This window comes from Montipora capricornis, chromosome 13, assembly GCF_036669925.1.
Source record: "Montipora capricornis isolate CH-2021 chromosome 13, ASM3666992v2, whole genome shotgun sequence".
Taxonomy (NCBI): Eukaryota; Metazoa; Cnidaria; class Anthozoa; order Scleractinia; family Acroporidae; genus Montipora; species Montipora capricornis.
Genome location: NC_090895.1, coordinates 42,647,385 through 42,664,038, shown reverse-complemented (window position 1 = coordinate 42,664,038; position 16,654 = coordinate 42,647,385). Strand labels below are relative to the sequence as shown.

At 38.3% G+C, this 16,654-nt stretch overlaps 2 protein-coding genes across 2 annotated transcripts in view; one reads left to right on the top strand and one right to left on the bottom strand.

The window, feature by feature from the left end:
• The window catches only part of LOC138030847 (collagen alpha-1(III) chain-like), a 60,469-nt gene extending 55,980 nt beyond the window's left edge, over positions 1-4,489 (bottom strand). The window contains exons 1-3 of the mRNA XM_068878710.1: positions 4,302-4,489; positions 4,125-4,179; positions 582-632 (exon numbers count right to left, since the gene is read on the bottom strand). Of these exons, the coding sequence (XP_068734811.1) occupies positions 582-632; positions 4,125-4,179; positions 4,302-4,312 (117 nt within the window). The 5' untranslated portion in view covers positions 4,313-4,489. The remainder of the gene's footprint in view (positions 1-581; positions 633-4,124; positions 4,180-4,301) is intronic.
• A 2,908-nt stretch (positions 4,490-7,397) lies between these two features.
• Positions 7,398-16,654, top strand: part of LOC138029237 (collagen alpha-1(IV) chain-like) — a 70,413-nt gene continuing 61,156 nt past the window's right edge. Inside the window, 6 exon segments of the mRNA XM_068876950.1 lie at positions 7,398-7,567; positions 7,709-7,784; positions 12,494-12,547; positions 13,517-13,561; positions 15,359-15,403; positions 15,593-15,637. Of these exon segments, the coding sequence (XP_068733051.1) occupies positions 7,563-7,567; positions 7,709-7,784; positions 12,494-12,547; positions 13,517-13,561; positions 15,359-15,403; positions 15,593-15,637 (270 nt within the window). The 5' untranslated portion in view covers positions 7,398-7,562.

Genomic DNA, 16,654 nt, shown 5'->3' with positions numbered 1-16,654 from the left:
TTGGTTTTGGTTTTATGACACTCATTTGAAAACTGCTTTAAACACTAGCAAAACCAATTGATTTATCCAGTGGATAGCGCTATCCACCCTTCGAGCAACTGGGACCTGGACATGAACATGGTAGTTTTATTAGTTTGAAAAGTGTCTACCTCAACCTGAAATCAAATTGCAAATCTGCTTGAAATCTGTTCCAATCCTTTCGGGTTTTCATTAAATTTTACATGTAAGTCTATAACTGAAAACCTGTTAAAATGACTTATACTCATCCTACACAAAATCTCACTTTAATTAAGTAACTCGACTAAAAAATGGTGTTCAGTGTGCATGTGCAAAACCTGACATTGTCCTTTTAAGTAAATAAAAAAATAAATCACTGCCTTTGCTTTGGAAATGGCAAACTGTAACATTTCCTAGCCTGTCTCTTGAGATGGTGAAGACATTATTAATACTTTATTAACCTAAAATCCAGTCTTCCTGGTTTTTGAAGCATACACACACTGATCACAAAATAAAGGGGAATTGTATGGTGTCCTGTTATTGAACAGTTTTTAATAAAATCAGTAATAGGGCCAAAAGCTTACCCTTGAACCTTTGGGTCCACTTTTGCAGTTGCATTCATCATCATTTTGATCCTAAAAACCCAATAAATTTTCAAAGATTTTTATAAACAAGAATAACAATAATTATTACTGGCGCATATATTGTTCAACTCCACACACGAGAAAGTTAAAAGAGGGAGAATTGTTACTAGAGTTTCCCGCACAACTCTCCATCTTTAAACTTAACTTATTATATTTTGCTCTGCACAATTTTGCATAGAGCACTCCTAGGTGCGGTGGCCTCATGGTTAGTGCGCTCAACTCCGGATTGAGTGGTCCGGGTTCGGGTCCTGGCCGGGGACACTGTGTTGACTTGTGTTCTTGGGCAAAACACTTTACTCTCACGGTGCCTCTCTCCACCCAGGTGTATAAATGGGTACCGGCAATTCGCGAATTTGATGCTGGGGGTAACCCTGTGATGGACTAGCATCCCATCAAGCGGAAAGTCGAAACACTCCTAGTCGCTTCATGCTACAGTAACTGGAGATAAGCGCCAGCCTGATCAGGATGAGCCTTCTATCTTACTCCTATGATAAGTGAAATAATCTCTTTAACTTCATCTATATATACTAGTAGAAATCGCAGATTATTGAAAAGCACTCAGTAGTCGCTTTGCAAGCAGAGCAGAAGGCTAGGGAAAGGAAAAATCTAATAGTACCAAAGTTTGGAGATAATGGCAAGCATGTACTTCTTCAGATGGTTTAATAAGTGTTGCAGTACTATGACTCATATGACAGAATTGAAACACTTTGCCCTTGGCTAGACTCTGAATCATAAGTAAGTGCGATGAGTTGTGGTCACAATAGCTACACGTCATTTCTGATGAAAAAATACAACATAAATACACCCTTGCTCCCTGACAGGACATGTGGTTATTAGAAAAATACTAAACCCAGAAGGATTGAAGAAAAGAAAAGGGAATCGAGTAATAATGGCATCAACGCTAACGCGTTGATCATATCCAAGTTCACTTCAACTTCTTTTTCACAGCAAGTTAAAGTGTGAATTGCTGTGGTTATCATTTCTGCTTTTCATGTGAATAAAGTATAGTTTTATACATCAGAAACTAACTGACAGCTTGAAATAGTTAGTACTTGTTGTTCCATTTAAACCCGTTGAGGATTTTGAGAGGATTCACTGAAGGTACTCCCTGTCGAGCAGGGTTGGCATCTGGATGGGAGACAATTGATATACACCTGTGAATGCCATAGGCATCGTAATACCCTTTTTTCAATCACAATACCCACATTTAACGGAATCCAGACTATTCACCTTAGGATACATAGGAGAGTATCAAGTATTTATCAGTGAATCAATGAGTCAATGAGTTAGTGCAGTTACCCTAACCCATAAAATGAAAGCTAAAATTTCAGAGAGTGCTTAGGCCTAATCACTGAAACGAGGGCTTAGACTTATCAATAAATTATTGCTATATTGACTGTTAGTCTCATTGACTCATGACTCATTGACCCATTGACCATTTGACTCATAAATCATGGGACCTCGACATAGGAACCTTAGGAGGTTGGAATCACTAGACAAGCCAAGATGCTTGTGGAATGTGGCTAGAAATGGAAACGTTTGGCATAAAGAGGTACGTAGTTACCAAAACATGGAACGAAATAAAACCACCTACAACCATCTACATGTACAACCACTGCAAAAACATCTACACAAAGAACCAAATACCATCTTAAACAGGCCATAATTGTCTAAAATAAGCGAGACGACAATATGTGGTTACCATTGAGCCAAAAAATCCGGATGGAATGATAGTGGCCTAAAGGTAAGCAATTTTCTGAATTTGTTAAAAACCATCTGAATGAGAATGGCGCTTTACCTTGCATTCTAACCTGTAAACCAATCTAAAATCATGAGAAAGTGCCTGGAAATGGAACGATCCCCACAAAATTAATTTCCCTAATTCAGGGAAATAAAGTGGCACCATTCATACAGCATGCAGTGCGAACGAATGGTGCCACTTTATTTCCCAGAATACAGGAAATTCATGAGGATCATTCAGTTTCCAGGCCCTTTCTCATGAGTGGTTTACAGAATGGAATACAGGGTAAAGCGCCATTCTCATAGGGTTGGTTTTCAATAAATTCGGAAAATCACTTACTTTTTAATTTAAGCAAACAATTTTTGTTTGCCCATAGAAATGCAGTTAACTGCCAAAGGCATAAGTTCCAAACTGCATTTTTTAACATTAATGAGAGATGACATACAGTACAAAGATGCACGTCTGGGAGGGTCTCTTTGAACCTCCCATCAGTTGAGCAACCCATTAATTAATCATTGTATTTCTATGTTATTTTCATTAAAGATTACTAACAAAGGGAATTCTGCAAGTTGCAAAAAAGCAGTTTAAGTATAGCTTGAACACAAAGAAAAGGAAAATTATAGAAATAAACCATCACTATTGTTTATTTGTGTGTAGTTAATTGGCTTACATTAGGAAACTGGTGTGAAATATAACCTCCCACCAATGTGACCCAGGTTTGGGAGTCTATGTGGGTTGAGGTTGTTGGTTCGATTAATTTTCTACTCTGCTGTGAGAGGTTTCCTCGGGGTACTTCAGTTTCCCTTCTCCTCAACAACCAACATTTGACTTGATTTGCGTTAATTGTTAATTTCAGTTTACAGTGCTCCAGCGCTAGAACGACTAGACACTTAAATAAAGGAACTTTATTTCCTTTCCGCAGGATGCTTAGCCACTTATTTGACATGAGTATAGAAGTACTGTTATCTCTCTGGTCGAACAAGAGAATGATTATTTCCGACATTTAGATCACTACTTTACAAGTTATTTTTTTAAGCACCATCGACCAAACTCTGTTCAGTGTGCACAATATTGAAGACAGTTCTCAAATTTTTTTTATAGCTTAAGAAGACCTTTTATCCTTTGACCTCAAGTGTCTGAATGAGAATATTAATGACTAATTTTCAAAACTCAGTATTTACATGTATAGGAGGTATGCTGAAGGCACGGACGATACACACACTATTCTCAATCAAAAGCTTGGAATACCCTTGGACTTAAAAATATAAACAAGTGCATGGGTCCCAATTTATACCACAAGAATGCTAAAAGAAAGCAAAAGAACCCTCGAGCTAAATTGCCAAACACGGTGAACATAGGGCGCGATACTTCGAAGAGCATCGTTTTAAGTTTTTTCCTATTCCATGCTTAAAGGCACTTTCAGACAAATGTAAACAGAAAAGGCGGCATTTTAGTTTAGAATCACTCCGTAAAAACAATAAAACGAAACGTTCCGTTGATTGGAAAAACAAAGATAAACAACCAGTGTCCTTTACAATAACTCGCGCTCGAGAGACGGTCACTTGCAGAATTCGTGTCTTCACGCGGTCTCGATCGAGAGTACATGCCGCGGTAACACGCTGAACGTGGGCGTCACGCAGAATTTTGGTTACCCACACACATTTGGCAATATTTATAACAAACTTTTGAGATCTTACAATCACAAGGAGTGAATAAAAACAAGGTGCTGAGCATTTCCTTACCTGTGAATTCACCGTTTGGAGAACGAGGAAAAGGAGGACGACTAGCGAGGCCGACCTGAGGAAAGAAATGCCATTCAAAACGTGAAGCGTTCCGCTCGAGAAAAGCCAGAATTGAAAATAAAGAACAAGACGATCTAAGAAATTTTCGCACGACACGAAACCCTCGGTAGTCCCTACCTTAACCTCATGATGAAAAAATATCAACTAAGCTCCAACAAGAGCCTCAAAGCGTGAAGATTTTCAGCGCCAGTAAACGAGACTTGCTTCGCGGTTACTCGACCGTGGACGAACACAACGGCCTGTTATCCGAGCTTCTTGAGAGCCCAGGGGCCGAATCAAAGGAAGTGGGGAAAATCGTTTGTGTTGCAACCAAATATCGTAACATTAACCAGCCCTTGTGACCTCACATTTTTTTGCATAGGCGTAGAGAGGAAGTATCACAATTCGGGATTGACTAATCACACCTCAATATCAGAAATACCTTGATTCTTGACACGCCTTGGCGCCCACTCCCAGGCTGGTTTTCGCGGCAAATAACAACAGCTTGTGTGTTTACATAGCAATTGACAAAATACACTTTGATTGACAAGTTTTAGCGGGGAAAAATAGAGAATTAATAAAACAAACAAAAATCAACGCTAATCGTGAACAGCCTATACGACGACAAAGCGACTTGCGACGCAAGAAATGATACGAGAAATATACGCAGACACATTAATTTTTCTTTATTAGTGTCACTTACAAAACAATTTCTACTGAGTTGGCGCATGCTGCATTTGGTTATGTTTGCATCGCTACTAGAAACCAGGTTTCTGGTTTGAACTTGGTGGAAAAAACATGAATTGTAAATGTCCGAATGTTGACCATGAACTGGATACGTTTCCAGCTCGTCGTGCAAATAGCCAAGTGGTCCGAATTGATTTGCGTCAACCAGCGTCAAATAACTTGACATCATTGCGATGATGAGACCACTTAACAAATGCTAAACGCTTTTCAAGCTACGAGCCACATGGCCATTAAATTTTAACACCTTACGAAATTTTATTCCATCCATAACAGCAAACGGTCTTTCCTTTACTAACCGTTAGGTGCATTACACCTCATTCAGTAAAGTTTTCACTCGAGAACTCTGAATTGAAAATTTGGAAAGTTTTAAATTACGACCAAATCATTTCTTTTGGTCTGACAGAAAAGGGGGCTGGAGGGGGGTCGGACCTTCAACGGTAGTTCGAGCAAAAGCCCAGACGCAAGGTCAGTCACGTTTTCGTCTGTGTCAATACAAATTGATGAAAGAAACTTTACTGTCGGGTGCTTGTCCCTGAAAAACAACGACTGGTAAAAAGTCGCTTCGGAGGAAACAACGTTTCACGCACCGTCGCCAAGAGCGTCCAAATGTCATGGCGCGTGCGCCTCCAACCCGCGACTGCCTTTAATTATTTTTTCGAGAGCAAAGGAGGTCATTGCCATTGAACCTTTTCGAACTTTGTCAGGTTTTCACTAGAAATCAAACTGTCACTGCTTCACACTTTGACTTTGCAAAGAGAAGGCGACCGGAAAGTTAACAGGAATTTCACAGAACTTCAGAATCGAATTTGTATGAATAGGCGTCCTAAAAGAAAACAAACGTAAGTTACATCAACAATTGGTTACTTCTTTTGAGAAATAGTTTTCCTGTAGACCACACGCACGAAGACTTGGAGGCAAGAGCGGGTTCAAATTCCTTTATTCTTTGTTTTCAGTGTTTTCAAACAAGTCAGCGAGCGTGTTGATGCAATTAAAAGCCGCACAAACATTATTGCTAAATCTTCGGGCAAAACAATGCCAAAAACCCACAATACGAGATTTTAGAAACAGAAGGGCATCGAGTATTTGCAACTGAGTTCCACAAGCCATTTGCCGACATGTAAAACTCTTTGGCGCACAATCTTCTTGTTCAGACCTATCAATACTTTGACTACTTTTTATTTTTTTGTTGAATTTGTCCCGAAAATATTTAAGACTTGTTCTCACTCGAGATGTTACTTTTGTCGCGGAGCCTTTTTTCAAAAAAAAAAAAAAAAAAGGTACTCAATAAAGAACTCGATCGCGTACTTTTTCTTTCGATAGGTAAATACGAGGTTTTGTACTTGAGGAAAGTAAGAAAATGCCTTCTTTGTATGCCAGGAAACGTGTATTCTACAACCAAACTCAAAATAGTTAAAGTTCGAATTGTGAGCAACAATTGTAGCTGATTCAGTGGACTCCTCCACTCATTTTTTTCGCGTGACGACATTCTGAGCGTGAGAGTTGGCAAAGAGTTCGTTAAAAAGTCACGAAAAGGTTTTGCTCCTTTTACATCCACACTAATCGTAAAGTAGTTTGTCTGCATATTAAAAAAAAACTGTGTCGGAAGGTCTTCCGTTTGACGGTTTATATGGAATCGCCGAACACGTTGTCGAGAACACATACCCAGGTCAAGTTGCCACCTCTATTGATCCAAACTCTCAATCATTTTCCTTCTGAAACTGAAGACTTTATTTATACTCGAGGGCCTGGAGCTTATTAGGCTCCGCGCTTAAGTAGCTAATGAGTCGATTATAATAATAACAAAAAAAAAAAAAGAATTAAACTCTTTACATCTTCAAAGTCTGTTAACAAAATTAAAGGTCAATGCATGCGATTCACCGTTATTTCAAAGGCGCGGTCTGTTTATCCTTTGATCGGAAAATCGCCGTATTATAGAATGGAAAATATTTGCGGTTAAAATGCCTGGAGATCCCTTTTCCGGTTGCCGGCATATTTTTCCGGTAAAAAGGCCACTGACTGCCAACGCAGATATCATAATCCAGAGTCATGCACATTTCGAAGCGTCCACTTAGCGGTTAAGCGAGGAACGAGGAACGTGCAATTTTATCAATTGGCAAAGAGAGCTTTAATCCTGGCTCTTCTCAATCAATGCTGTGTTTAATGGGTATGCTACTTTTTCGCCCACACCTGCCCCTCGAAAAAACCCATACAAGTAACAAAATATGAACAAATCATGTCCTGCAGACATTAAAAAAACCTGGCGAACCTCCACTCCACCACCGTGAGTGGTTTGATAACAAAGTTGTTCGGAAATTTCCGATGGATTATTGGATTAATCTGTCTTTGTAGATTCATTTGACAGAAAGGTCGGGACAGATACATGTATGTATTGTCTGGAACTCGAACCCCTCCCAAAGTTCTCGTCACCCAGGGAATTCCTCAATCTGTCAATAAGTCAGTGTAACCCTATCACTTAAGGTCCGTGAAACAAAAGCCGCTTTCTCTGTCTTGGCATTTTGGTCTGTTGGCCACATTCGCTGATCACTCTACGACCACATCTCCCTTCACTCTCTTGAAAAACGTCGGGTTGGCTTAGTATGAGCAGATAAAAGTTGTGAGGCTACGAGCTGTGTAGAGATATATTTATCAATCATGCGGTGAGTTTAAGGTTGAGGACGTCGATTGAAACTGTCTTATTCTTTCGCGAACTCGTGTTCTGTGAGGAAGATTCCACTTATAGCGTTGACCTCGCGCGTCCAACACTTTTAATAAGACCCCGCTTGTTATCGATTTTCCAGGCTTTCTTTGCGTTTTGTCGCTTTTTTCACTTTATGCGGCTGGACTTTAGTGTATTCTCCTGGCACGGACGCAACGGTGAGTACTGGCATTCATCCTTTTTTTCGAAAAAGAAGCGTTAAAAAATATAACTAATTGAATAAATACCCAACAAAGTACTTAGTAGTCCCAAGGTAAAGCACCACTTTACAAGTTCAATACCTCTGTAGGATTTCATTCATGCGAACTAAAGTGGGGGATCTAAGCCTTGCCTTCGTTTTTCAATTTTGCCTCTTAACGAGAAACCAAGAGGGACATGTTTACTATAGCGGGAGCGAGTTTACGGCAGTCAGTCCAATGAATGATATTGATAAGTAACAGCTCACCTTTTTGGACCATCTATAGGCCAGTTCTAACAAAACATTATTTAGTTTGTCACAGTTCAAATCTTTGAATTTTGTAAGAGATAATATTTCGTTATTTCTGGGTACACTTGTGCAAAAGCACCTTGTTCGTTTTAGGTTCAAGTCAATTTTAATTACAAGATCTAGTGTTTCATTGCATGAGAGCTTCTCGAATCCCGCGTGTTAAGAACCTTGAAGTTTTTCCATTTTTCAAAATATAAAATATATGAGAGAGAAAACGGAATACAAAAAAAATTATTCCAAAAATGAACACTTCAAGAAAGTAATCCATTAGCAACCTTCTCATAAAACTCGGAAGGAGCCTAAATATTGTAAAAGAGATCTATTCAGAATTTCCTTTTAGAGTTATTGATATCGAAGTTGAGATGAAACCATATGTTAATGACTTTTCGCTATAATGGCTCAATTGCCACTGACAAAAATTCGCATTAGTAGCCAGAAGCTAGATATGGAACTAAGTTACTACTGTTACACTTTTCGAGCAATTTCATCCCTTTTAAACGGGTAAACAAAACATCCCAGTGGACTTACGAGAACAAAACTCGCCAAGAGTGGAAGACCTGCGTGTTGTTCGCGCGTGAAATGTGATCGCGCGGGAGGAAGAACGGCTTAGGGTGACGACAGACAAGCGACAGAATTAAGATACGACAAAAGTGATTAAACCGCTCGGCCGTTGGGGATGTATGATTGTAATACGCAGAGATAAGAAATAAGCTCTCTTTAAAGGTGCCATAAACAGCACGACATTCGTATTCTAAACAGTCGTTTGAAACACGAGGATTTTGCTGTGCTTCAAGCACCCAGCATCAGCGGCCTCGAATTCAATATCAAATGATCGTTGGGAAATACTAGAACCGTTAAAAATCATTTAGGAGATTTTCGCACGTATTAGCATGAAATATCCCGAAAGGGCAATTACAAAGCAATGATGATAATCACTTCTCCTTTGGCAGATTAGAGAGAAATCTTGGCAAGCTTCAACGATGTTGCTTATAATTGTTCGATGATGAAATCGTCTGTTTTGTTTAGTGTATCCTTAATTAATAGCCCTGCCGAGACCCGACCTTCGAATAATGATTTCCGGTTCAGTGTCAAGCGAACGAGTCTTAGACAATCTGGAAACATTTTCTTGTGGTCTCCGTGTTTAACCGAAAATCGCTGCTGAAAAACTCAAATTCCTAATCTGTCGCAGCAGATTATGCATTTAACGACTCCGTCACGACGAAAATTCACAACGAATTAAACGAGGATCGCGTGAAATTTGGAACAAGCTTAAAGTATGTTCAAAGAATTATCTCATTAATTTTCCCCTCCCAAAATCGGACTATTCTAAACCTTCTCAATCGCCTTCTTCCGTCCATTTAGGTAACCTTGTTAAGTTATGGTTGACACCCACATTCGCAAAAAAATCAAGAATTCTCGATTTGCCCTTGATGGCTTCTTTAAAATCTGACGGCGCGTCATATGCACCCTTCCAGTGGTTAGATCTTTGGTTTCATAAAAGGAGGCAAAATTCTTTCACTTCCAACTTTATCCACAGAGACATTTATCCATATCAAAAAAGATCACTTTTAAATTAAGATAAAAAGAAGTTTTATTAGATCGTGACTCGTTGTCCAAGCGTTGCTCCTGAAAGTTTAAAGCGCCAAACCGCAATTTGAGGCGAGGCCGGTAGTGATTGAGAATAATCCGTGATCTTACATGTTGTGCTCCAAGATTTATGCGAGGACACGCGTATGTGGAAATGACCAGAAACACGCGAATGGTCGCGCGTTAAATTTAGTCTGGAGAGGCAGCCAGCCACTAGTACACTATGGCACTGCCAGAATTTAATAATTTGCACCATCTTGATTATTTTTCATTTTGTTCGCGTTCTTTAATGTTGGCAAAGTAAGGTACCACTTGATTGATCTGTTGAAAGAATATCGAGATGGGAAGTTTTGCTGCGTGTACCCTGTTGACTTTCAGGCGCAGTTTTCAAAGCTCATCATTTAAATGTTAAGGAGCTTGGTGTGCCTCCAAGTGGATCTTTCTCTTCATCGGACTTCGTTAAGACTAGTTTTAAGACATTAAAAATAAACCTATTTGGAAATAAAATTTCCTTTAAAACTGAAACCGCTCACTTTTCTCACGGAGGATCTTGGTGATTTTTTTTTTTAAGACAACCTAGTTCCTCGTAAAATGGATCGCGTTCGGTATCGCACACGATCCCTCGAGGATTTTTTTTATCGCGAGTGATTGCTTGCAATGCGATAACCTATCAACGACACGGAAAGAAACAAAGATCCAAATCAAAAAGAAAGATCAAAATTCCACCAATTTTTCTTATTATGCGCTACATCACGTAAGTGATGACTCGACAGCCGTCCAATGTCGGGCCAATCATTTTTGGCCAGTCTCCTCTTGATGTAATTTCATGACACCGAAAATGCTCCAAATGTAGAAATCCTGAAATATTGCAATAACTACTTAAATCTGTTAAACAATATAAAAGAAATACAGCAAAAGGGAAGAGAAGAAGCATGGATGGACACAAATGGACAAGATTGAAACGGAGTGCATTTGGTTAATTAATCTTGAAAAAAGTCGGCATGACGTTTTTCAAGTTTATGGCAAATCGTTTGGATAAAGGTCGCTTTTGCTCAGAATCATCTTGTTTGTGATCTAATGATAATTTTATCAGTAGAGGAATTCCACATTTTCGAGTTTTTAACTCGTGCTTAACTAAAGATTTCCTCTTGACGCCCTTAAATAACACGACATGGCCCCTTTAAGTTACGAGAAGTTCATTTGAAAAGACCCTAAGGGTAATCGTTTGTGAAAAACATTAAAAAACGGCTATTGGTGATCATTGTTAAAAAGTCCAGTCAAAAAATAGGAGCTCAACTTATAATAATAATACTAATAATGGAAACTTTATTTGTCTTTGAGCACAGTTGTAAATCTCTCTACGTATAGGCAATTAACAACTGGCTACTTGAAATTGAGTGATATAGTTGTATACTGTATTTATTTTACAAATGAATCACATAAAAAAAAAATTAAAGTTTTATTAAGTTAAGACTATCCCAAATCTTATTTCTATGACAGAAGATAAAACATGTCGCTTTAATGGCTAGATTTATTTATATATATATATGTATATATATTGTATATAGTGTTGTTGCTTTTTGTCAATGCCAATGTCATTCATCATTTCTAAGAACGTAGAGCAATCGTTGGAGAAAACACCAAGGGAGCTCATGGAAAGGTTTACAAATTTAACACATCTGAAGTTACTTTTCATGTCTTTGACCACGTTCATGTATTTTTCTTTTTTGCACACTGCATTGTTTTTAAGGTTAGATTCGATGATAATAATGATAATAATAATAACAATAATAATAAAAATAATAATAATAAGAAGAATAATAAGAATAATAACTTAACTCAAATAATACAATAACAATAATTGTTATTATTTATTAACTAATTACTATTATTGACATGGAATGAAATGAATGTATATTGAAGTGCAGGTTATAGAGAAGTAATCCTCACACTTAGCTGGAAAATTTATGCAAATTATTGCATCTTAGGTGGCCCCAGTGGTATTTGAAACAAATGAGGCCAAGCAATTGACCTGCTCCCAACTAAGAGGCTTCATAGCTCAGTTGTATGGTAGAGGTCATGGGTTCGAATCCCGTTAAGCCCACCTGAATTTTTCAGCTGTCTTTTAGAGACAATTTGTTAAAATTGTCCAGCTAAGTGCAACAATCACTTCTCTCATTCATTGTTGTTATTATTATTATTATTATTATTATTATTATTGTTGTTGTTGTCATTATCATCATCGTTATTGTGTTTACTGCAATTGCAAAGATAGACACTACGACATACTGAAAAGTTTGTTATGTTTTTGGTAAGCAATCGTTATTGACCAGTGGTCCACAATGCTCTTTGCTTTGAAATTTCTCTTAACTGTGGCAGTAAGTACTTTGGCAGTCTTGGCTTTCATTTGAAATATCACATGTTGTGATCTCATCCACACTCAAAATTAAGGATCATTTTGGATAGAGCTAACGAGCCAAAGGACAGAACTGTTCAAGAGCTTACACACAAACTTTGATAGTCAAACCTTAAGCCCGCAAGAGCATCTGACTTGCAATATTATAAACTGAACCAGAAAAGAGCAATACTCACCGTCTTTTTTTAAACCAATGGTCTTACTCCTGGCAATGGTTTTTTCCATCCTCAAAGTGTTTCAACGCTTTGAACGTCATTCAACCTACAAAAACATCAAAGGACAAAAACAATCAAAATGGAAACCACAGAGTGAAACAAGAGCCTCCTTGACATTATAGTGCAGCTGACTTTGTGCTTCTTTTTTCCTTCTTTCAACAGTGTCAAGGTTGCCAATCTTGTATTCCAAAATGTATAGGACCAAAGGGTGACAGGGTAAGTGTGGTTCTATTGTAATGTGATCGGTGGCATTTTCTTCACGGATCAATGCATATTGTTATATACCTAGACTTTTGGACAACAAAACGAGCACTGTGATTGGTTGATTCTTTGACGCATGGCCCTGATCAAATTCAAATGTATCCCGACCAGGATACAAATTCCGCAGTTGTTGCCCGCTCTGGATGTTTTGCTGCGATTGTTGCAGGAAAAGTGTAAATATATAACAAAGCACTTAATGTCTGGTCCCTCAGGAAACTAGTTAGTTTTGTTTTCCCTCAAATCCTGATGTTTCCCGAGATTATGAGGACTCTCGGGAAAACAAAACTAACTGTTTCCCTCGGGACCATACATTTAGTGTATAATGTAACATGCATGCTTTTGTCTGATGGCTGATTGTTCTAAGGGAGGCCTGTGGCACAGAAGTTAAGTGGTTTGCTGTGAATGCTCCAGAGATTAAAACCCTCTAGGGCTTGTTGTTGTGGTTGCTTTCTTCTTTTATCATCATTGTCATTCTAATTATTACTACTGTATTAATTTAATATTACATCTATCAAGAGTACTCTTATCTTCTTTTCTCTCTCGACGAGAGTGGGGTTGGTGCTCATGGCTGGGCTTAGGGCAACTGCCTGCCATGTGGGTGTTCCCGACAGGGAAGGTAAGGAAGGGGAGGGGGGGGGGGGGTGGACGGGCGGCTGGGTTGTCAGCCAACTTTTGACATTTTTTCAGGGGTCTTCTTAGGTTGAACTTTCCTGAAACTGCTTAACTTCTACCATGTTATTGTTGTTTGTTTGATTTGAATGGTCTCTCTCAGATTACTTATTGATTAGCTCACTAGCTACACTGTAAGTGCAGCAGAAAAACGATTTCCTTTCTATTTCTTACATTTTGTGAATTGCTTATCTGGACTGTAACAGCAAAGCTATAAACTCTATTTCAAATAACTTAACATGGGTCTTATTTTAGGGAGACAGAGGGAGAACAGGGCAAACAGGTCCACCTGGTTTACCTGTAAGTATATTTACTTTCCTTCCTAAAGTTGAGTATAGGTGGTTTCTCTTTTCAATCCTGTCAATTACTATTGTCAGTCGTGTAAAAAGTTCCACTCCACATTGTGATTGACAGCCACATTAAACATTAAATTTTGATTGACATATGAACGTTAGAGTCAGCATTTTGATGAAAGGTGAGATAGGTAGTAAATATTGCACTACTGAAAATTATCAATCTTTTACAAAAATATACATTACAGGGAAATAATCAAACAATGAAGATACTTAAGCAAATATTAGCCACATCAATAGTACAATATTTATTCTGCTTCCACCAAGTTCTCTGAGTTGCGGCTGATAATCTGTGTATTGGATGAATAGCAGCACACGGATGTATGCTACTGAAACCACTAGCCTTTATTCATGATGATACACAACTTCATCCAACTCTGATTTTACAATGTATTTCTTTAACTTATCATTGATCCTTTGAAACCTTCTGAAGCTAATAAGCCAACCTATATCTACATTTTTATCAACATGTTCCACCCCTCAACCTAAAGTCCATTTGACTCCCGGTTACTTTAACTTCTGCTTATGTGACTTCATACACCATAAGCCCTTTAATGACTTCCTTTGAAGTGCCAAGTCGCCCCCATTTTGCTCGAGGGAATAGACCACACCAAAACACCAGGTCCCAGTTGCTCGAAAGGGTGGATACTTCTATCCACTAAATAAATCACTATCCACTGGATAACTCAATTGGTTTCGCTGTGTTTATCTGCTGGATACTGGTGGATAGCATTATCCGCCTTTTGAGCAACTGAGGCCAGGTGTCGGTTAGATAGATAGATAGATGTACCTTTATTTAAACACGATAATGTTTAAAGCTATAAGCTTATGGGGTCGTGTGTTTACAAATAAGATAAGATTCCCTTAAATTACATACTATTATACACCTAAACTAAAAATCCCTATGGTGTAAGAGAGCTAAAACTAAATTTGCAATTACGATTGTATATGTAAGATACATGTCAATTAAAAGTATACATAATCATGGTCACTAAAATCTGTAGTAGAAATTGACGTAGCATAAAAATTAAAATTTAAGAAACTTGCATTATCTTTCAACTTGGTTGACAAAGTTTTACAACTCGCATTTACAATTGAATGATCGTTGGCCAAGGTGTTATTCCATAGAGCCGCGCCTCTATATCTAATCGAAAAATGGACAAATCTTGAGTTGAAGTGAGGTACACAGACAGAGTCAGGTGTCCTAGATGGTTGTTCAAAAGCTGGATAATGCTATCCACTGGATAAATCACTATCCATCGGATAAACGCTAGCAAAACCAACGGACTAATCTAGTGGATGGTGGTTTATCCAGTGGAAAGCACTATCCACCCATTGAACAACTGGTGCCAGTTTTGGTTTTGACGAGTTTGTAGGGTCTTCAACATCCCACAGAGTTACAAGCCTATGATTCGTAGCCCTTACCTGACTGGAAAGTGTAAACATTTGCAAATGTGATTACAAATGAAGGAGTTTCTTCTCTGTAATTACTTTTAAGACCCTGAGTGTTGGTCCAGTCAGGACTCAAACCGGTAACCTCCTGCACCATTGCACCATACAGTATCTGATGGCGGGCTTAAAGACAAATTTTTGCCGAATTCTTCTGTGTACATCTTAAACACGAACTTGACCAGATATGATCACCATGAATGGAAAGAGCTTAAATTAGCATGTTTAATGGTTTAGTGCAGAGAATAAGTTCATGTTCTATTTAAGCTCACTGTATTGGTTACCTTTGCTTTAGGGCTTTCAAGGAGAAGAAGGTCTTCCAGGACCAAGAGGATATAAGGTAAAGATTTCTGACAAAATGCAGGAATATGACCATACTGTTCTTCCTGTCGTATCACTGGAAAGTTCTCCCAAGGCTTGGTTACATGTACTTTGCATAAATTAAATATGGCAGTTTGTCAACAGTGAATTAAGGGGTAGTCGAATTAAGGCTTAGACCGTGAAATAATGACCGTTAATCTTTTTCTAGGGAGATCAAGGACAACCTGGCCCAGTGGGCGCAAAAGGCCCCAGGGTGAGTTCAATGTGTAAATATTTTTGTTCGTCTTTCAGGGCTGTGTAATACTAATCCACAAAGCGAAGACATCAGGGCTTCCTCTTAAATTAAACTGTTTTTTAATATTAAGCATCGTACAATCATATATAAGCTTCTATATAAGAACATTCGCAGAGCTTTGTAATATATATAATTATATATAAATTTCTGATTGTGTAACGTCCCCTGAAACTCAAAAGTAGGAGGATGCTTTCGTTGATGACTTACCAGGTAAATTATATATTATTTTTCAGTGTGTGAAACAATAAGCTCATGTTTTTAGCTTATTAACTTGGGTAGAGATGATTATTTTACTTTCATTTAAAATTAAAATTTTAACTTCCGCAAAACGATTTATCGCAATTACTCTGTTTGTGGTTGTAATGGCCACATCCTTGGAAGCTCTACAGTATCCTATAAGTTGCAGGATCTTTCAATAGTATTGACATTTTGTGAATCTGAAAGACGTTCTCTGGTTAAAAATTGGTTAAAAATTATAAGCTTTCGGCTATCTATCTATAGCCTTTAACGAATGAAATATAAGAAGCACGAATTAAATATATACGAAAAGGGGTGTAAAAATTCGATGCGGGTGAGAACTAAAATATGAATAAGAATGATCAAGAAAAAATTACAATAAAATAGAGTATTGTCTCGGTAACGGTTTAGAATTATTGTCCGCGTTAACAGTTTTAGCGGTATGCCAGGATTCCAAGGTTTTTCTAACACGGTAGTTGCCGTGATAGTTGCCGTGATAGAAGAGTCAGCCATCAGCTCCGCCACTGTTCCGCCAAGGATTTGGAAACGATACGTTGACGACAGTTTTGTTGTCATCAAGAAAGCTGCTGTCCATTCCTTCCACGACACCTTAAACGCTGTCGACCCTAAGATCACATTTACCATTGAAGAAGAGAACAATGGACAAATTGCCTTCCTTGACACCTTAGTGTCAAGAAAAAATGGTGTTGCTGTCATTGACGTTTATCGAAAACCAAC